The sequence below is a fragment of the Eptesicus fuscus genome, chromosome 10 (genome assembly GCF_027574615.1).
Source record: "Eptesicus fuscus isolate TK198812 chromosome 10, DD_ASM_mEF_20220401, whole genome shotgun sequence".
In the NCBI taxonomy this organism is placed as follows: domain Eukaryota; kingdom Metazoa; phylum Chordata; class Mammalia; order Chiroptera; family Vespertilionidae; genus Eptesicus; species Eptesicus fuscus.
In genome coordinates, this window is record NC_072482.1 from 6,040,182 (window position 1) to 6,062,468 (window position 22,287).

General features: G+C 39.7%; 1 protein-coding gene and 1 pseudogene across 2 annotated transcripts in view; one reads left to right on the plus strand and one right to left on the minus strand.

Annotated features, from left to right (window-relative positions):
* Positions 1-625: 625 nt before the first annotated feature.
* The window catches only part of SRPK1 (SRSF protein kinase 1), a 90,975-nt gene continuing 69,313 nt past the window's right edge, over positions 626-22,287 (minus strand). Inside the window, exons 9-17 of one of the 2 annotated variants that reach the window (XM_028161236.2) lie at positions 21,669-21,694; positions 21,040-21,253; positions 20,240-20,659; positions 19,803-19,903; positions 10,684-10,791; positions 6,016-6,085; positions 3,240-3,332; positions 2,836-2,928; positions 626-1,307 (exon numbers count right to left, since the gene is read on the minus strand). In XM_028161236.2, the coding sequence (XP_028017037.1) occupies positions 1,123-1,307; positions 2,836-2,928; positions 3,240-3,332; positions 6,016-6,085; positions 10,684-10,791; positions 19,803-19,903; positions 20,240-20,659; positions 21,040-21,253; positions 21,669-21,694 (1,310 nt within the window). In that variant the 3' untranslated portion in view covers positions 626-1,122. The remainder of the gene's footprint in view (positions 1,308-2,835; positions 2,929-3,239; positions 3,333-6,015; positions 6,086-10,683; positions 10,792-19,802; positions 19,904-20,239; positions 20,660-21,039; positions 21,254-21,668; positions 21,695-22,287) is intronic. The other variant, XM_028161237.2, reaches the window with a different exon arrangement.
* On the plus strand, positions 16,679-18,270 carry LOC114235302 (bcl-2 homologous antagonist/killer-like; annotated as a pseudogene).

The window sequence follows — 22,287 nt, forward strand, 5'->3', positions numbered from 1 at the left end:
CTGAGGAAATGAGAAAGGCAAAGTCACAGAGGGAAACTGCTCCAAAGCCAAATTTTGGACAAGACGAAGAAAATGCTGTAAATAACATTTGGGGACCATTTGGAAAAGGATCTAGGACATTTTCTTCTTAGATGGGAAATCTCTGAAGCCCAGATCTCCTTTCCAGAGTCAGCCTGAATTCTTTAGCCATGGGGAAATAAACTCAAGTGAAGTGAGTCAAGTGCCAGCCAGGGATTAACCTTTTGCACTAGGATGTCGAGTGTGACTCGACACGGTTAGCATTAGAATAAAGGAATCCAGAAAAAAGCAAGCGAGTGCAAAGGGTTAAAAAAAACCCCCAAGACCCTTCAAACAGCCAATCAAAATAACCCTGCTTTTAGGACAACAGAAGGTACGTAGGAAAGGACAGTTTGCAGGACACATGTGGTTCTGAAGAAATAACTAGTCAATGGTTCTGTTTTTGTTTCCATCAAAAATCAGACTGAAGTTGCAAGGCTCTTAGAATTATTAAGAGAACATGACATTATTTTGATCAGTGATATAATGGTACCCAAATTTGGTGTTTATACATCGCATTTTAAAAGACAATAAAGTCGCAGGAAAAATGTGAACATAGAGAACAACAGAAACAATCCAGGAAGATGGTGCAGCCTGGATACAGCAAGTTTAATGTCTCTGCTGTACAGAGAGTAACCCTTCCCCCCTTCTCATCCTTATGCTGGCAAGAGGATATGCACTAGAAAATTTGACTCTTAGAGTCAGTGAATAAAAGGATGAGCTCCTACATATTCATAGCTCTTTTCAAAAAGGCTGCTTATTATTTAAAGGATGTCCTAATGGAAAGACAAGGGCACAGGGCGAGAGGCTGTTCCACATTTTAGTCCATTAGTCTTTGGCAAAGCCCAATCAAGGCCAAATTCACCTAGGATGCCCAATGGCTGTGGGGGAATCTCCACAGGGTCAAATAAGCAGACCCAAACGAACATGTTGGAATAATAAAAAAAGCCGCCCAAAATCTAGAAACCCTTGAAGGAAGAGCTTCACCTGAAAAGGAAAGAGGGAAATGCTTGGAGGGAAGCGGAGGGGCGGCGTGTGGTCTCTGCTGCGGAGCTGGGCTGGGGCTTAGGAGTTGAGCCAAGGGTGCCGGAGACAGTCAGCGGCAGTGGCTCTCTTCTCGGGGATCAGCTCCAACATGGGCAGTAAGAAATCCGTGAAGCCAGCTGCCTCTTCCTGAGACCACTCATACTTCTCCACTAGAACCTCAAAAAGGCCCCAGGGTTTCAGCTTCGTGATGTGTTTCAGGTCACCTGTGGTAAAAGCAGTACAAAAGAAACTGACCGACACTGACAAATGACAAGATTTCACTGTGGAAACCCAGTAGCAAATCCAGGTAATCTATAAAGAATCAAATTTTACCACCAGAATCTAATTCTCCATCTACAAAGCACCCCCCTTCTCTACTTCAGTCCCTGGAAAGAAGTATCTCTATTTTTTCAAGAGTGCCTAAAAATGTAAGGAAACTTGTTTGTTCCACTGTTCCAGAATTTTAGCCTTGGTCAAATCTTCATTTAAGGAAATGAAGATTAAATGCCTGTATACTCCAGATGTACTCAATATGGTGTTCAAAGGCAGTTTACAACCATATACCAAAAACACTTTGCACGTACTCTCTTTTCTTGGCTTGATAGTCTAGTAAGTGTTGCTTAAAAAATGGGCAGTCTTTAAAAAATAAGGAGTTAATAAAATAACAAAATAAATTAAAAATAAGGAGCTGAATGAACCCCATACAGCTTTCAGAGACGCTGTGCCACCCTCAGTACTATTCTGGAACCTCAATCTAAGGTAAGTCAATTTGCCAGTGGCTTAAGGTAAATGCTGCTTTAATGTGTTTTCTCATGCAACACTCATCTGAAGCCTCTCATGTGGGCAGCGAGTGCCGATTTAGTCACTTGCTTGGCGGAGGCACGTGTTACCCTGGCTTTGCACACAAGGAGGAACTCTTAGGAAGCACTTCACCATTTTCCTGCCCAAAAGAGGAACGTTAAGAAACGTTTCTAAGTGTGCTTGCTGTCAGTGTTGGGAAAGTGACTTTTCTCAGCACTAGTGTAGAGGTTGTGAGGAAAAAGAAACCATGGCAAAAAGGGAGAAAAAGGCAAAATAGTTTTCTAGTCCCTTCTAAGTCAGGTTTTTACATTTTAGCTTTTAAACTTTATTTGAAATGCAGAAGAAATACATATTTAAATATGCCAATATACATAATCAAGTCAAAAATTTGAAGTGTGAGTTTTATCTGTTCCTTCACTAAGACGTGATAACGAACTTATGAAACTACAAAGTATAAAAGTTAGTTCACATGATTGATGTGTTGAAGTGACTGTGATAGATATCAAAGGGCTACAATACGGGCGAGATGTAGTCCTGCCCTTAAGTTTAAGCTAAAATACTTGCTTGCCCTTTGATAGAGGCAGTTCTTAGGCCAAAGGCTAGCAAAAATTTGCTCATTTCTAGAAGTGCTGTATAGGAGTAACCAACCATGTCTCACGTACTGTACACAGAGTAACTAACTTAAACTAATGTAAACACTTAGATATCAGAAAACTGAGGCTGTGTCAATGGCCACATAACTAGTGGAGCAGCTGGGATTTGAACCCACATGGTCTGGCTCCAGTTTCTGCTCGTGAGCGCACTAATTTCATTTCTGCCAAGCAACAGCTCGCATTCAAAGTAGGACCATCCTTCTCTAGGTGCTGGAAACATGTACCCAGCTGTACTTACCTCTTAATTTTAAAGCACTTTTGCCCCCTGAATGTCTGGGAACAAACACACTTATTTTACCTTTTTTGGTGAAAAATTCCTTGGAATATTTTCCTGCCACAATGAGCTTGCGAGGCACCTTCCCCAGAAGTTCTATGATCAGTGCAATGTGATCTGTATGTTTCAAACATTTCAAGAAGGGGAAAAAAAAGACATACATAACAGGAGTAACAAATATAGTTCTAGACATTGGCAGAAAGAGTAGCATGCACACCTCTTCGTAAAGCATCTCAGGCTTGCTTTCTGTCCTAAATGGGAAGAGAAGGACTCCATCCATCTAATGGAGGATCCAGAAAACCATAAAAAATCAGGTGTCCACTCCAGTGGGACTTGAGTGGTAAGTTACAACAAGCTTGGTGTGAATGCTCTGCTTCCTGAAGGTGTATCCCTGGGGCCTAGATGAAAACTCATGTTAACAATACTACCTCTGCGATTGAAGAAGTCCTGTGAATATTTCCCACTGAGGGCAAAGCGTCTTGGAATTCTGCCTATCAGCTCTATAATGTGCGCAATGTGGTCTAAAATAGAAGGGTAAGAAGAACAGGATCAAGGACAGGCTGTAAAAGAGGTTTTTCCAAGAATAGCTTTTCAAGGACTAGCTGTTTAAAAGTAACTACAAATAAAACCAAGGCTACTCAAGAGGAGACTGGGAAAGTCAAGAATTATTTCAGGTGGTTGGTCACCTAGATAGTAGTTGGCATGCCCTTTCTGGAGTTTAGTGGCTTATTTACACCTTTATTTCTATTTTGTCTATATATTTAAGTTCAGATAGGGTTTTTAGGAAAGGTAAAACAATGTACCAATATGCTTTTAGACTTCATAGAACTGTTATTTATTTATAAGAATGTTCGTGATGATTAAAGCACTAACATGATTACTTGAGTTTTCACAATCACAACAGGCCAAAGACTTACATAGCATTTTAAAGACAAGAAATGAAACCTCACAGAGTATAAATGGACTACTTGAAGCTGTAGGGCTAATAAGAGCCAGAATGTGAATGAAAACCCACCTTTTAGTCTAGTACAGAGTTGTGTGTGTGTGTTAAGTAAAACTGAGCACAAACATTTTAAAGCACAGCTACCTATTTGTAGGCCACCAAATGTCCAAGAGTTTTGTGGCACCCAGTGAGTGTCATAGCATGAATGTGTACTATGGACACTGACAGTGATGTGTGCACTCTGTCATCAGGAAGTGAGCTTGGGACCAGCCCCCATTCACACTTACAGGCAGGGGACAGACAGTATGAAGAGGCTTTAAAGTGAAGGCTCCTGGACACAATAGCTTTATAAATGAATTTAATCCTGTAGTTACAGAATCATCGATGTAAAAAAAATCACTTAAAAAACTTCCAATAATGTATCTTCTAGGGGAACAATATGCTAGGTAGCCACATAGCTGGGAACCTGTGAAGGTTTCAGGTCATATCTGTTTCTCATGTAAAGGACTCACTGGTGCTTTTTTAAAGGGGTTTTACATTCATGAATTCACTTTAACCTTTGGGCAGTTAACTGAATTTATGGCTTGGTAACAAGTACTTGGCTGCCAAGAAATTTCTACCAATTTTAGGCAGGACCTGCCAATAAATGTCTTTGTGTAAACTTATTGTGAGACTAGTTTGTGAGACTATATATAGTTTATCTTTTTATAAACTTCTAAGTGAAATATTTGCTCTTTTACTATTTTTTTTCTATACCAAGGAATTATTTTTCTCTTGAAATTGTTATTTTACATTTAATTCCAACAACCTATCAATTAATAATTGGATTAACTGGCTTACCAACTAATCATTCGATTGATATATTTGATAGGCAAAATGATTATCAAGTATTATTCCAAGAGCCAGGGCTAAAAAAAAAAAAAAAAAAGCCAGGGCTATGGAACGATAACAATACCAGGACATGCCACTTAGGCCCCAGTCCCACAGTGACTTGTAACAAATTACATGTATATTCAGGGGTAATGGTTTGCTTTTTCTTGCTCTATGGGCCAAACTGTAGTAGTTTGAGGTTTCATCTAAGAACTGTTAGTACTAACTGGTATAGGAAGGAAAAGTCAGGATCTAAATATCTAGGGTAGACTGTTCTCCCTTGACCCTTACTTGAGACTTTTCTTATACATTTCAATTTTCAGGTTTGGTAGCATAAGGTCCTACACTATATAATTCTAGCCACTATATGTGCACTGTACCACACACTATTTATAGGGAGTCCACGGAAGTAAAGAGAAAAAATTATTTCCCTTCCAAATAGATATAGTAGGGCATTTGAAAAACAATGTAAATCTATAGCATATAGATTTATATGTGTAATTCAGAAAAAAAGCAAGCAGAGAACAGGGAAAAATCAAGTGTGGTGATTATAGCATTTTCTCACAGAGCTTATGTATAGAAAACATATCCAAATTATACCCACTAATATAAGCATTTGGCTATAACATTTTCCAAATAGTACTTGTTAGGAATATCAGCAAGCCCTAATAACATTGCCTATTAATATCCCAGAGAACCAGTTTGAGAAAGAGAGAGCATTCTTGTTTCTATAGAGCATGAAACCTGACTTCACAAAGACTCCAGGGAAGCACAGAATGTAAAGAACTTATTTTCCACATTGAGAGGGCATATTGCTACTGCTCTCTCAAAACTCAGTTGGTTGGACTGTTGTCCCATGCACCGGAAGGTTACAGGTTCGATTCCCGATTGGGACACACACCTAGGTCGTGGGGGGTGCATATGGGAGGCAACCGATCAGTGTTTCTCTCTCACATAGAAGCTTCTCTCTTTCTCGCTCTCCCTTTTTCTTCTCTGCATTCAATCATAGCATGTTTGTGTATTAAAATTATTAACTTCCAGATAAAGCTGAAGGTATAACTGAGCAACAAGTTGATCAAGAGGTAGCTTCAAGCTGAGTAAAGAATGAATCACCACTGGTTTATACAGAAAGATAACTAGATGTTTTAGAAGAACGCAAATTTTAGTTTAACCAATTGTGGCCTCCTTTAACCCTCATCTGAGTTATTTAATATTTATTATAAAGTATCTAGTATATCTAATACCTAATATAAAACATATTTCCATATTTTCTGAAATTTATATATTCTTAGCACAGTAAAAAGACGAAGCCTCTTCAGTAGTAATAAATGATGTTAGCCACACATGGAACGTGTAACTACCACACAAACAACACAGTTACGGGGACTCACCTTCATCTCGAGTGTACTCTTCCCCTGAATGAGGCTCAAACAAATAGTCACCAGTGGCCAGTTCAAAGGCCTAAGAAAAAGAGGACAGCGTATGAAAACATTAAGAAAAAAAAAAAAAAGACTTTTGGGAAGCTTATTTTTATTTGGCGCAATATTAAGTAAACTGCAGATAATCATTTAAAAAACATCTAAGAGATTATTCCTCAAGAGCTTTCCTCCCACACCCATATCTTAATAAAATGGAGCAGAAAAATAGTGAAAACTCAGTTAATAACATGTAGATTATTCCACATCCTCCCCACCTCCCGCCAAATCAGTGATTAAGCTCTCAAGTTTCTCTTTTTGCTCAGAGGGGGCACATCTGGACAGTAAGGTGATTTTTTATTATTAAATTTTTGTGAGAAGATTAAGTCTTGCATTATAATTTTACATGGCTAGAAATTGAGATTCTGTATACAAAACTGAAACCAAAAAATCCAGACATTTTTCTACCTATGACTTTTTAGTGTTTGGCAAAAAGTACATTTTAAAGTTTTGCTTTGGAAAGCACTCCCTAACCTATCCCAGACAGAGTTCCCAATTCTTAGTCCTATGAAAAAATCAGAAAAAGATTATGTGTAAATGGAATCAGGAGCAACTCATAATCTGTGTTACCAACCAGGAAAAGAAAGGCAGTCTCCGACTACAAGACAACCTCTTACAAATGGTGTTTAAGAGTATCTGAAAGAAAGTGATTTCCTATGGAATAAATGCCAAGCAGTATGAAGACAGCATCTGAGTGATGGGGCTATGTTAAATTTTTATTGATTAAAATGGATTAAAAAACAATAGAACAGTTTTAAAAAAACCTTATTGATATAAAAGTGAAGTCAACCCAGCTGGCCTGGCTCAGTGGGTGAGCGTTGACCTATGAAGCAGGAGGTCATGTGATTCTGGTCAGAGCACATTCCCGGGTTGTGGGCTTGATCCCCAGTGTGGAGTGTGCAGGAAGCAGCCAATGAATGATACTCTCTTATCATTGATGTTTCTAAAACTCTCTCCCGTCCTCTGAAATCAATAAAAATATATATTAAAAATAATAAAAGTGAAGTAAAAAAAGTTAAGTGCTAGTCATGGGTCAACTTTGATTGAATCAATGGCACTAAGTAGTTCAGACAATCTCAAAGACTGTGGGGTGGATTTAGTTGGGGCACATTCTCAGTTGAGACTCATGTTTAGTTCTTGGTGGTTTGCTAGTGTCAGATTTTGCAGTTTCAGGATAAGACAGTCTTTCTTAAAACAGTATTCTTGGGCTGTACTACTGCCCAGAGAAAGGCCACAAAACCAGAAGGTTTAGGATTTCCTCTAAAATGTCAGGGATGCTATGGCTTCTTGCCAGGTATAGCTTGTTTACCTTCCAGCAGCTCACTATGAAACTGGACCACACTGATAGAGCAGCTACTGGTGCTACCCTCTTATTGCCCTGAGGTGTATAGTCCCAAAGCAGAACAGAAACCAACTGTGATTCTTATTCACCAAAATTTGTCAATCTCGTCTGAAACCAGTACTTTAATTTTTCAAATCTCATAGTGGGAGGTCAGTAAAGATACTGAAATTAAAGCTCACAAAAAAATATAAAAAATTCTAAAACTTAAATTTTCTTTTTTTTTAATCTAGATACTTACATCTAGTTAAAGTTCTCTAAGAGTTTTATTTTCTAAATATAAGGTAGTTGTTAGTAGTTATAATTTTACAAAACAGCAAAAAACCTAACCAAATGATTACATTAGAACTGAAAGCTAGCAGGAGCTCTAGATAATAAAATATCTAGTTTAACACATTTCCTTTGTAGATGAGAAAACTGTGACCCAACGGAAAGCCAAAGCTCATCCCCCAATCCAGGGCTCCCAATTCTCACTCATGCCTGTCCCACACTAACCAGAGCCTGTTCAGCATCACTCAGGGTCATAGACACAGGCAAAATCAGTTATAAAATGAATATTACAAAGTGAAAAAAAAAAAAACAACTAAAAGGCTACGTACTGTAGGATTTCAAGTTGACACTCTGGAAAAGGCAAAACTATAGAGACAATAGAAAGATCAGTGGCCAGGGGTTGAGGGGAGGGAAGGGGAAGGGGAAAAGGGATGAACAGGCAGAGCACAGAGGATTTTTAGGGCAGTGAAACTATTCTATTTGATACTATAATGGTTGACAGGTGTCACTATAAGGTTGTTAAGATCAACAGACTGTTTGGAGAATTAAAAACATCTATTCTTTATTGATTCTTAATGTTCTTCATGGAACATTAATATAACATTTATGTTACTGCCCATCTAAACTTTGTCATCTCAATCACTAATGGTATAGGCGATTTCATAACTTGTCTCTATCTCTCAGAAAGGGCCCCAATCTTCCTATCAATTAATTACATTGGACGAAAGATCCATCTCTCCAGGAACTTCTGATAATCTAGGATTTATTATTATTCTCTGATTATGGCCAAACTTTAGGCAATATTTCTATACCTACCAGCAAAATGAGAGAAGTTTGGGGCACAAGTTCTCATGATACTGTCTCATGTCAAATAAGTGCTTCCCTCCCCGATCAAGAAAATTCCTGCATGTGAGCTGGTCCAAACAGGAGGCAAGGTTAATTCCTCTTTTATCCTTTTACCCCTCACTTCTTAAGCTTGACATAGTAAATACTATGTTAAATAGCAAGCAGAATCCACTGCTCTCAAATAATTAGCACACTACTAAGAACCATTTATTGTCATAATAAACAGATACCATCTAGCTATATTTTGTAGTTGGTGATATTGCTCACTTATTTTGTCTAACAATAAATTTAAAGCTTCAAGGCAGGGGTGGGAACCTTTTTTATGCCAAGGGCCATTTGGATATTTATGACATCATTTGTGGGCCATACAAAATTATCAGCTTAAAAATTAGCCTGCTGCTTGTTGAGCATTGACCCATGAACCAAGAGGTCACCAGTTTGATTCCCGGTCAGGGCACATGCATGGGTTGTGGGCTCGATCCCCAGTGGGGGCGTGCAGGAGGCAGCTGCTCAATGATGTTTCTCTCTCATCGATGTTCCTCTCTCTATCCTTCTTTCTTTTCTCTCTAAAAATCAATAAATACATGTTTTTAAAAAGTTAGCCTGCTGTATTTGGTCAAACATTTAACTAACTCACCCCTAATGCCTTGGCAGGGCCAGACCAAATGATTTCACGGGCTTTATACGGCCTGCAGGCTGGACATTCCCCACCCCTGCTTTAAGGTATGGCAAGAAAGAAGTCAGATTTTATGTGTAAAATCTTGTGTGTAAAATACCAAACCTTACTTTATTTCAGAGTCCTCCACTTCAAAAGTCAATGATATGTCCCAACAAAAGATTTATAAAGTCATGCCATATTAACAACATGGTTTTAACGCTGTTACCTTTGGAAGACAGCTTTTCAGGGAGTAGGTGTCAAGAAATCTATGACTAAAACAGGTGGAGATTTATGCCCTGTCCTTTCTCTTTCAAGTTTTCTAGAGTTGACTGTGAATACTAAATGTTAATTAAAATGAGTTTAATGTATTTCTTGCTTAGTTCAACACATCTGATGGTCCACAAATATTTATTAAGTACTGTTGTGTAATAAATAATTTGTTTGGTCTTTGTTCCTGTTTCCTGGGAGATAGCCTCTAAAGTCTTGGAATTTCCAAGTGATCAGGGTGCTTTTTTGTTATTCATAATGGAACACTGGGCCACACTTAAATTTATACAAATGAGGTGACTTATGATGAGCCTGAGTTCTGTGAGTCATTCTAGTGAACTACCGAATCTGAAATGCTAGTGGAATCCCCCAATGTGTAGCCAGTTGGCCCGAAGTATAGGTAGCCTGTGGGCCTCAGAGGCAGCCTTGAGGGAAACTATGCCCTTAACTTGTGAAATCTGTGACAATTCTAGGTATTTAGCATCAGAAATGCATTGTGAACACACACTCAAAATGTGCCAGGGCCTTAACCAGACACTTGCTATACATAACACACATGACTCCTGCCAGCATGGCTCTTATAACCTAGTGGAAGAGAAACAAGCAAATAAACACACAATTACAAGTAAAGAGTATACTCCATTTCAGGGAACAATAGAACACATTCCAATATGAGGCTGTTTGTGGGAAATCATTTAGTAGCAACTAAATCTAACCATTTGAATAGTTGCTTGCCTGGGACAAAGCAGTAACATATGAATGATTGAGCTTCACATTTTATGAAGTGCAAAGATGTCAGAGTAACTGTTGAACTTTACAGAATGAAACAGTTTCCAGGGTTTTCCTTAATTAGAAAATAAGATCAGAGTCAAAAGGGGAAGGGTACCTGTAATAGCCTAAACGAAAGTGACACTACCTCAGAGTAGGTGTTTACAATCCACCTGGACCCACCCCCAACTTTAGTAAGAAACATTTGGTTTCTTCACCTAACAGGAATTTGGCAGGAACCAAATGGAAAGCTAGATGTTTACATCCAGCTTTTGAATTCAGACCTCTCCAGACACAGGATTTAGAGTACTAGTGACAAGTCACACAAAAAAATACCTTTTCACTTTCTTAATTTGCTGGTCTACTGAAATGAGCAAACAGGGCAAGACATGTTATTACCAAGTAACAAGTGAAGGACAAAGGGAAAAAACATTACCATGCATGCCGTGCTCCAAATGTCGGCAGGGGTACTATAGCCCGATCCTATCAGAACTTCCAAGGAGCGATATTGCCTTGTTTGAATATCTTCAGTGAAATGTTTATGCTGAGTAAATGCAGAAGAAAAGAGTATTTTAAAATTCATTTATTCTAAAAAGTAACAAGTCATGATTGCTTAATAATGGAGATTAAAATAAATTGTCTAAATTTTTCTTAAACCAAAGTTTTTATTTAGTTAATGTGTTAAGTATCATTTTGATGCTATTACCTCCAAACAGCACTTTGCTTCACAGTCTACTCCGAATTATTTTGCAAACATATGAATCTAAACTTTATATACACAGATTAGAGAATAACATTTTTAAGATATAGGTTTCAAATTTCAAGAACCTTAAAACAGCACCTATGAAGAATTCCTGAGAGTGACATCAGCATCATGGCAGAGGGAGACATACCCTTGGTCTTCCCCCTTCAATCTACAATGACTGGAATACTGATCAGCACACTAGGATGTAGGGGAAAGAAAGAATGGCAGCATCAGTGGAGCAGGGGCTCATGACTACACCCACAACCCCCAGAAAAGGAAAAGGGCGGCAGCAACACGGGCACAAGCAACTCTGGCTCCCTCCCCTGGCTACAGCAGTGCCTGTGACCCTGGCTCCCCGCCATGGTGGCGGCATCCGCGACTCAGACAACCCTGGACACAGTGAGGCACATATCATCCTGGTGACTCCAGGGAAAACTGGGGCTGCAGCAACACTGGAAGGCACCAGTGACCCTGGAGGCACAAGCAGCTACAAAGAGAGCACCTGTGATATCTCTGGCAGCAGCTGTGGAGGGTAGAAAATACTAACTCTTGGGCTGGCCAGAAGGGGTCAGTGGGGGTTGGGAGGAGGCATATGTAATACTTTCAACAATAAAGATTAAAAAAGAAAGAAAATGGTAGCTGTCAAATATACCCAGAGTCCACTCAGGTAAGAGAAACCAAAAACTTGTGCTATAGTGCCACCTATTGGAAAACAAAAGAGGCCTCTTAAATACCAACTGGTTGAATTGTTCAAATTAAACAAAGCTGTACCTAAGTAAGGAAAGTGTTCACTACTTCAAATGCGCCAGCAGAGGAATCAAGCACCATGGATAATCACGGTAACATAGTAGAACAAAAATAAAATGACATCTGTCCAGCAACCACTAAGAGTCATGGAAGACTAATCTAAATGACACAAAATTCAAAACAGCGGTCATAAAACAAAATTCAACAAGATACAAGAAAACTCAGAAAGGCAGTCCAGTGAGTTCAAGAATAAAATTACTGAACAAAAGGAGTGCTGTACAAAAGATATTGAAACTCTTGATTCAGGGGGAAGAGCAGAGAGAACTAAGATTTTAAAAAGACACGCAACTCTATGAGAACTGTCCCACTCCATCAGAAAGGGCAATGTAAGAATAACGGGTATCCCAAAAAGGAGAAGTGATGGAGAAGGGGACAGAGAGCCTGTTTAAAGAAATAATAGATGAGAAGTTCCCAAACCTGGATGAGTTGGACATATAGGAAGGTCAAAGATGACCTAATTATCTCAATACAAAGAGACATTTTCTAGGACACATTATCTTAAACTGTCAAAGGAACCCTCATCAGGCTAGGAGTGGAAGGACATATCGGAAATACTAAAAGATTAAAACTGCCAGCCAAGCCCTGGCCAGGTGGCTCAAGTTGATTGTAGTGTTGTCCCAGTACACCAAAAAGCTTGCAGGTTCCATACCTGCCTGGGGCCACCGACTGATGTTTCTCTCTCACAGTGATGTTTCTGTCTCTTTCTCTTAAATCAATTAAAAACAAAACAAAACAAAACAAAACAAAACATATTTTATGGTGAGGATGAAAACAACAACAAACTGCCAGCCAAGAATAATTTATGGAGTAAAGTTATCCTTCAGATATGAAGGAGAAATGCTTTCCAAGACAAAAGCTGAGGGAGTTCATCACCATAAGACTTGTCTGACAATAAATGCTGAAAGAAGCCCTTTTGGAAACAAAATGGCAAAGGCACACAAAACATTAAGTAAGGTGACAGAAGCAAAAAAACTGCAACTCTATTACAGAATACAGTATTAAGCACTCAGAGCAGTGTTTCCAACGCTTTTTTGGCCATGCCCCTCCTAAATATCTCTAAAACCTGATGCCCCCTCTGTGACACAGAATTCTTATCATTCAAAAAGTGAGCTCCTATTCACATGGAGGAAGCCTAAAAGGCCATTAACTCGGTCTAAACAAGCTTCCAAAGAACATGGCATCCATGAAAGAGAAAAAAGAACGAAAGGACAGCTGAAGTACTGAGGAAGAAATCACTAAGAAATTGTTAAAAAAATAATATGAAGTGATATGAGAAAATAGCAAATAAAGTTTCAAAACATAATAGAGAACTAAAAAATGCATAAATGTCACAATATATATTTATATACTGTATATAAGGCCCCTAGAACCATAAGAAATGCAAAACATTCACTCTTAATAACTCATTCTCGCCTTAGCTGGTTTGGCTCAGTGGATAGAGCATTGGCCTGTGGATTGAAGGGTCCCGAGTTCGATTCCGGTCAAGGGCACATGCTTGGGTTGCGGGCTCGATCCCCAAAAGGGGGTGGGGAATGCAGAAGGCAGCCAATCAATGATTCTTTCATCACTGATGTTTCTATCTCTCTCTCCCTTCCCTTCCTCTCTGAAATAAATAAATAAATATATATTTAAAAAAAAAACAACTTATCCTCTAATTGCCCCCCTGTGTGCCCCACGTTGGGAATACTGACTTAGAGCATAAAGGTTAAAGGGGAAAGAAAGCATTAAAATTAACAATAGCTACTTAAATTTGGTAATGAACACACAGCATAATAAATAATTTGTCAGTAAGTTCTCATATATCATTAATCACCTTAAATGTAAATAGATTGAACTCACCATTCAAAAGGCACACAGTAACTTGATGGATTAAAAATCAAGACCCAACTATAGGCTGCCTTTTCAGAAGACTCATCTCAGTTCCAAAGATAAAACAAAGGCTCAAAGCAAAGGGGTGAAAAGTGACATTACAAGCAAATGGCCACAATGATATCAAATTAGATTTCAAGCCACAAAAAAGTAATGAGATAAAAAATGGACATTACATAATGATAAAGGAGACAATCCAACAAAAAGACAACATTTACTTATATGCACCAAACTCAGGAACACTAAAATATATAAAGCAATTAACAGATCTAAAAAAGAGAAACTGACAAGCACAATAGAGCAGTGGTCGCCAACCGGTGGTCCGCGAGGTCCGAAAGGTTGGTGACCGCTGCAATAGAGGTAGGAGACTTTAATACCCCACTTCCACCAATGGACAGAGCATCAAGATAGCAAGTCAGTGAAGAAACATTGACCTTACTAGTAAATGACACATCAAATCAAATGGACATAACATACATACAGAACATTCCAAAACCAACAAAATACATATTCTTCAAGTGCACATAGAACATTCCCAAGGATAGACCATATGTCAGAACACAAACAAGTCTTAATAAATTTAAGACTGATATCAAGTATCTTTTCTGAATACAATGGTATGAAACTAAAATTAACAAGAAGCTAGAAAAATCACCAATATGTGGAGATTAAACAATATGCTATTCAACAACTTTGGGGCAACAAAAGAATCCAAGGAGAAATCACAAAAAAACATGGAGACAAATGAAAATATGATGTACTAAAATCTATGGAATATTCTGCGATAGAAATATGTTAAGAGGGAAGTTTACAGCAATACAGGCATACTGTGGATATAGTGTGGGTTTGATTCCAGACCACAATAAAGCAAGTTGTAACCTTTTTGCAGATGACATGTCTTGCTTTCAATTTGTAAAACACGCTATCATTTGTGAAGCTCAATAAAATGAAGTATACCTATACTTACATGCCTAGCTCAAGAAATAAAAATCTCAAATAAATATTCTAACCTTAAACCTAAAGGAATAAAGTCAGTAGAAGAAAATAATGAAAATTATAGCAGAGATAAATCAAATAGAAACTAAAAAGACAATAGAAAATATTAAGAGCTAGTTCTCTTAAGTAAAATTAAGAGCTAGTTCTCTTAGCTAGACTCATTTAAAAAAAGATTAAAATAAAATAAAAAAATAAGAGAAGTTACAATGAATACGAGAGTAATACAAAGGATCATGAAAAACTATATTCCACTAAATTGAACAACCTAGAATGGATAAATTCTTAGATCATAAAACCTTCCTAGACTGAATTATGAATAGAAAATCTGAAAGACCAATCACTAATAAGGAATTTAAATAGCAATAAAAAAATCTCCCAAAAAACTTAAGACAAGGACAACATGGCATATAGTGAATTCCACCAACATTCATAGGTTTAATATCTATCCTTCTCAAACTCTTCCACAAAACTGAAGGGGAGAGAAGGCTTCCTACCTCATGCTAAAAGGCCAATATTACTTGATACCAAAACATGACAAGGGCAACACAAAAAAAGAAATTACAGGCCAATATCTCTGATGAACATAGATCCTCAACAAAATACAAGCAAATTGCATACATTAAGAGGATCTCTGGAAGTATGGATGAAGGTGGGATTCAATACAGGAATACTCCTTTAAAACACCTTTTAAAGAAACAGAGCTCCAGAACACAGGGCTTGATAAAGTCTAACAGCCCTTAAGGCACATAGACCATCTGGAGGTTTTCTCTGGAATGGGTACAACAGGGTACAAAAGGTTGAGGACTGTGGTTTGTGATGGTCAGGAGATGCTACGTACAGTTGAGGAGAGAGTACCATTTTGAAGACAGGGAAATTAAGTGACTGTAATTGTATGGCGAGCTCCAGTTTTTTTTGCTTAACTCAGCTCCTAGAATGCTAGTAGCCAGGCATTTACTCTCTGGATAGATCTAAGTAAGACTATAAGTTTCTGTGGGAAATACGACCAATTTAAGAGGAAAGATCCAGAGATTCTGACATCTGAGGATGAAATGAAATGGTCTGACAGATGTACAAACTGCCAGTTATAAAAACACTCACAGGATGTAAAGTTCAGCACAGGGAATACAGTCAATAATATTGTAATAACTATGTATGGTGCCAGGTGGGTACTAGACTTATCAGAGTGACCACTTCGTAAGTTATATAAATGCCCAATCACTATGTTGTATACCTGAAACTAATATAATCTTGTATGTCAACTGTAATTGAAAATGAAAAAAAAAAAAAAAAAGATAGCCCAGACCAGTGGTCGGCAAACTGCGGCTCGAGAGCCACATGTGGCTCTTTGGCCCCTTGAGTTTTTAGCAAAGGCCAGCTTAGGAGTACCCTAATTAAGTTAATAACAATGTACCTACCTATATAGTTAAAGTTTAAAAAATTTGGCTCTCAAAAGAAATTTCAATCGTTGTACTATTGATATTTGGCTCTGTGGACTAATGAGTTTGCCGACCACTGGCCCAGACAGATCATTCTATAGTGAATAACAGTCAACAAGATCCACCCAGGCAGAGCTTCCAAATGGCTTTCTAGTTACTCCATTCATATGGTCCATGCAGTACTTTGTTTAGTGATCCTGAACAGAAAGAAGGTAACATTTTATAGGAAGAAAATGTCAAAATTGGGAAAATGATCAATATCCTCTGTAAGTTAATCAGAGAACCAAAAAACTTAAGGGAGTAGAAATAAGGCTTCTTGAGAACAAGTTAAAAAATCTTCCCGAAGAGCTGCCGGCTCCTCCATGCTCCCCGAAGCCTTCTGGGTGCCGAGGGCCACACTGGGACGGGCGGAGATTGCATCTGGACACTAGGAATTCACTGACAGCCACTCCTGGAAGCCAAGCCTGGCAGCTAACCCTGAATCAGCCCCTCGGGATCTCCAGCCTTGGCCCCACTGAGCCATCCCTGGCCTAGGCCGGGGTCTGGGCTAACACTGCTCTCCCCTGGGACCTGAAAAAATGGCGTCTGGGCAAGGACCCGGCCCTCCCAGGCATGGGTGTGAAGGGCCTGCCCTGTCCTCCACTTCGGAGGAGCAGGTAGCCCGAGACACAGAGGTGGTTTTCCGCAGCTACGTTTTTTACCGCCATCAGCAGGAGCAGAGATGGTCACCTTGTCCCTGGAGCCTGCCAGCACCTTGGGGCAGGTGGGTCAGCAGCTCACCATCATCGGAGATGACATCAATCAGTGCTACGACTCGGAGTTCCACACCATGTTGCAGCACCTGCAGCTGACACCAAGATTGCCTCCAGCCTGTTTGAGAGCAGCATCAACTGGGGATGGGTGGTGGCTCTCCTGGGCTTTGGCTACTGCCTGGCCCTCTACATCTACCAGTGAGGCCTGACCAATTTCCTGGGCCAGGTGACATGCTTCATGGCCGACTTCATTCTGCATCACTGCATTGCCCGGTGGATCGTGCAGCGGGGCGGCTGGGTGGCAGCCCTGGACCTGGGCAACGGCCCCATCCGGAATGTGCTGATAGTTCTGGCTCTGGTTCTGTTGGGCCAGTTAGTGGTACGAAGATTCTTCCAGTCATGACCCCAGGAGGGGTCCTTTGGGGTCCCAGCTGAGACCCCCGCCTGGACTTTGGCCAAGCCTTCTTCCCTCACCCGTCCCCTGCAGGGGTCCTCCCTCAAGGGTACAGAAGCTTTAGCAAGTGGCACTCCAGCTTTGAAGGGCCCCTGCCCGGGGTCGGTCAGGCTGCAGGGGCACCCCAACATTGCATGGTGCCAATGGGCCCCCTCTCTGGGCTCAACTCTCTCTGCCGGGCTTTGGGGAGGTTGATAACTTGGGGAAGCAAGAAGCTAGGAGGCACTTTTCCCCAAGTTTTTAATGGTTTTAGCTTTTTATAACACTCTTAGGACACCCACCCCTCGTCCCCACCCCTCTGCCACAAGCCAGGACCTGGGATATGAGGGTTAGTAGGCCTCTCCCATATCCCAGATTCAGCTGTTCCGGAAGATCAGAGCTCGAGAGCTGGCCTGGAGCCCAGTCCTGGCCCTTCCAAAGCATCGTGTCCCCAACAGGGCTGGCCGGGGTTGGGGGACAAGGACCTACTTAACTCCCCCCCCACCCCACCTATATTGCCTTGGCCGGCGGACTCTCAGGGATTAGAGGCCCAGGGTGTGGGGTGAGGACGCAGACTGAGCTGTCTGACTTTATCCACCAGGTCCCTCCCACCCTGCCTCCTGAGGTCCTCAGTCCTCTCCCTTCCCCTCGCCACTTGCTCGAGGCGTCACTGCTTGAGAAGGCTGCCTGCCCCCATCACTCCATACCAGGGGTCAGAGGCCTCCTCACAGACTATAAGGTTGAGGACTGTGGTTTGTGATGGTCAGGAGCTCATCTTGAGGTTTCTGAGAGAAGGGCTATTAACATCACCAGAAACCCCAAGGCTGGGACCCGCTCTCATGGCCTGGGCGCAGTGTAATCTGGGAGGGAGAACTGAATACTTGAACTTACCCCAAGCCCTTCCATCTACCTAAGCCCCTCCTGGGGGTGGAGGAGGGGCCTTGTCTATCTTATACAGCCTGGGGATTTGGGAAGAGAAGCTGTTGATTTAACCAAATGCAGGGAGGAGATGTAGACGGAGCGCCCCCTGGCCATCCCCCCTCTGAGAGTGTTGGACAATAAACTGCTACCCACCTCCCACTGGAAAAAAAAAATCTTCCAGAAAAGAAAACAATAGAAAATAGGAGAGAAACGTCCAAAATGAGAGCACCTGCATAGGAGGTCTAACATTTGAATAATGCGACTTCAGAGATAGAGAACAGAGACCAAGGAGAAGAGAATTAAAAACAAAAAATTAACAAAATAAAACCAAGGAATTCGAATTTCACTATTGAGTCCACAGCATAATGGATGAAAACAGAGCTAGTGAGATACACTGCTGCGAAGTGATATCCCACAGACTTCCCTGCGGAAAGGCTTCATACAAAGGGTCAGGAATCAGAATGGCATTGACCTTAGCAGCAACAAGACAGAAAACCAAAAGACAAGAATGGAGCAATTATAACCACACTGAGGGAAATGATTTTCAACCTAAAACTAGATGCCCAGCCAAATGACTGTAAAAGCAGAATAAAAACATTATCAGACACACAAGGCTCCCCTCTGCCTGCTCAATCTCACACATCCTTTCTTAGGAAGCTACTGAAGTTATATGGACTCCAAAAAACGAAACAGGAACAAAACCAAGAAAGATCAGAGACAGAAACAGGGGATGTAAAGAGAGAGTAAACTATAATTCCCAAGATGACAGTAAAGGATCTCAAATGGCAGAAATGCAGCAGGGCGATAGGGCAAGCCAAAGGATGAACACAGACAGAAGACTCCAGGTTCCAGGATAGAGATTTTTAGGGGAAAAGGTGAAAGAATACCAAGGTATCTTTTTGTGTTAAAGTGTAAGTATTCACACCACTGGGTGAAAATGTGGGGCTGAATTAAGCGATAAGTGTACAAAGATGTCTACGCATGAAACAGGGCTAGGCAGGAAAGGAACCCTAACACAATACATGCTCAGTTCAGCTAAAGATAACAATAGTCCTAATAATGTAAACACAGAATAAATACCTAGCCAAAATCATATTAAATTAAGAAGATTGGGGATGGGTGCAGTGGTGGTAAATTAGTCCTACATTTCAAGAGGAAGAAATAAAATTGGAAAAAAAAATTGGGAGCAATATAGTCAAGTTACTTACTAGTGACATGAAGATAAGTACTGATGTGTGGAGATGAAAAAATTGGCAAAGGGACTCCTCCCTTAAAAATCAAGCTATTTGAAAACCCCATAATGTGGCTAAAAAGGGATTCCATACTAAACCTGACAAGTCCAGTGACTGAAAATAACCTCACAGGGTGATCTGTTAGTAAATGCCTAACTGGGCAGAATTGTTTCATTATATCGTTCTCTCTACTTTAATAAATATATTTGCACTTTCCTATAAGAAGTGAAAAAATAGTCACTAAAATGTTAACTGGCAGCTGGGTATAGAATTGAAGATGTTTTCTTCTGTTAGCAGAACTACGTTCAAATCTCATTCATTACTTGTTGCTTTGAAACAAAGCACTGAGACTAGTTTAACTTACCACCCAACAGGCATTTCCAAGATCAGCAATCTTCACTTGGAGCTTCTCTGCATTCTTTGGCTCGAGGGGATTAACAAGAAAATTTCCAGCAGTAGATTTTCCTATAGACAACAGGCATCATCAATAAGACTGTTCAATGAACAGAACTACCCAAAGTTAGTAAAACTCTGAGGTAATACACCCAGGCCCCCAATTGGCAACTTACAATAACCTTTATAAGACAAAAGGAAGATAGCAACACCTTGAGTTTCCAGACTTAAAACCTTTACCTTCTTGGCTGTGCACCCATTACACAACCAATGAAATTCAGTTACCTACAGACTTACACATTTAAGGTCACCTGGACACCTGCTGTAAAGCTTTGTTAACAAAAACCATGGTGCTTTTAGTTTAGAAATTCATGACTATGTATTGGGGAAATATGTCTGCATAGGTACCTTTGCTGTCCAGTGGTCCATTATGTTCTTGGTCTTGTTCATCTTCACAAGGTATCTCTGCCCGAATACTTTCTTGAAGTTGACTGATGTCCTGTTCACTGAGTGACTGGTCTACATTTGATAAAGACTGACACACCACAGTATCTGACACCTCAGAGGTTACAGGTGTACCAGAGTCTGTTTCTTGAGATGTGCTGCTGTCACCATTTTGGGAGCTTAGGAAACTAGTTTCCTGCTTCAAATTTTGAACATCAGAGTCATTAGCATTATGTAGGTCGTCTTTAAGCCTCAGTGTTTCTTTATTACTGTCCTCAGTATAATTAACGATTTCAATTACTCCATTGCAATTAATTTCTGCTGTACCACCCTCTACACCACGTTCCACAAGTGTTTGATCCTGGTCAACGGTACTTGACTCTTCTAAGGAACAAACAGACAAAAAGGATGTATGTGTATGCGTAGGAGTGAAAGAACAGAAAAAATTCTCCATGAGATTAAAATATTTACACACAGTTATGTAAAAACACAATTGAACAACTAAAACCTACTTATAGAAGTACAAAGATCTTCTTATCCTTACCCAACTGCTAAATGAAGTCTATGTTGCATTTTCTGAGAAATGTTAGAAATTACATTCGAATATCACCTGCCTAACATTTATGACAAATTCTGTATTCTTATTCTGTCCTTACTGTATAAGGACACCCCCAAAGATGTGCTGTATGCATGAAACCATTACATATAACAATGATAATGTTAAACTTTGCTATAAAGTAATTTTTGTGATGCTCTATTTATACCAAGTTTTTCTTGGGTCATTTTATTAGGTGGGTTCTCTTTCAAGGGTCTTTCAACAGGACTCTCTGATTCTTCTTGCTTGTTTGGTCTTTTTTGCCCAGGGCCCGACTCTTTCTCCATTTCCTCAATTTCCTGCATTCGCTTCTCTAGTAATTCTGCCTGGCGCTTCTGCTTCTTCTTCAATTTCTTCTTCTTATTCTTTGACATTTTGTCAGCCTGGGCGGAGATTACAAACAGATAAAGCCTTCAGGTGGCTAATCCATTACCTCTAGTTGGAGATAACTGTTAACTTTAATTACTTCCTAATCAAATGTCACTCTTTCCCTGACATTTTTCATTAACTTCAAAAAAGTGTATACTCTTATCAAATCAAATAAAAACAAAATTAACAACAAATCTTGGTCCTCTGAGCAGTCTATGGGGCTGGTGTATTTTCAGACACACTCCAATTTATAGATACCTCACTAGTATCAACTTGCCAAAGATGCATGGAATTTATTGGAGAAAATTATAGAAGCGCAGGAATATTTTTTCCTTTGTTTTTCAAATTCTAAACAAACTGTCATTGTCCATAACAGAAGAATCCCTGCCCCATAGATCAGAATTAAATATAGAAACACCTTATACTTACTGGTTTAGGCTGGGGAGCAGTACTGACTGAAAAGAAAAGAAAACCAAGTAAGAATCCTGGCATTCAGCAAAAATAAACTAATGCTCATATATGATACCATACCAGAATGAAAAATCTCTCTTGTACAGTTTGTACTGTAGAGACAATTACTTAAGCAACTTTGGTAGAAACTTAAAAAAAAAGAAAAAGAAATAATGCATATAAAAGTTGACTAACTTAAAATAAGTTTAAATAAATTCTTCAGGTAGCATAAATGCAGAGCCAAGACCCCATTTCTGGTTTCCACGATTAAAGCTGCTAAAATCCCACTCACACATACTGATTAAAGTAGAATATGATAGAAAACAACCCCCTCATCCCTAGCCAGGATTCGCATCTAATTCTTCCCCTTATCACTTGTCAGTTTTAAATGAAGAGTGTCATCAAGAGCCATACTAATTTGCTACATAGCATATCATGGATATTAGTTTAGCTTAGGTAAGAGGAAGAATCTTCCGTCTCCCTTTAAAATTTTTAAAAATTGTGTTAAAAATACAGAAAATTACCCTCTTAATCAGTAGTATTAACTGTATTCACATTGTTGGGTAAAATTTCTATAACCTTTTCATTTTGGAAAAAA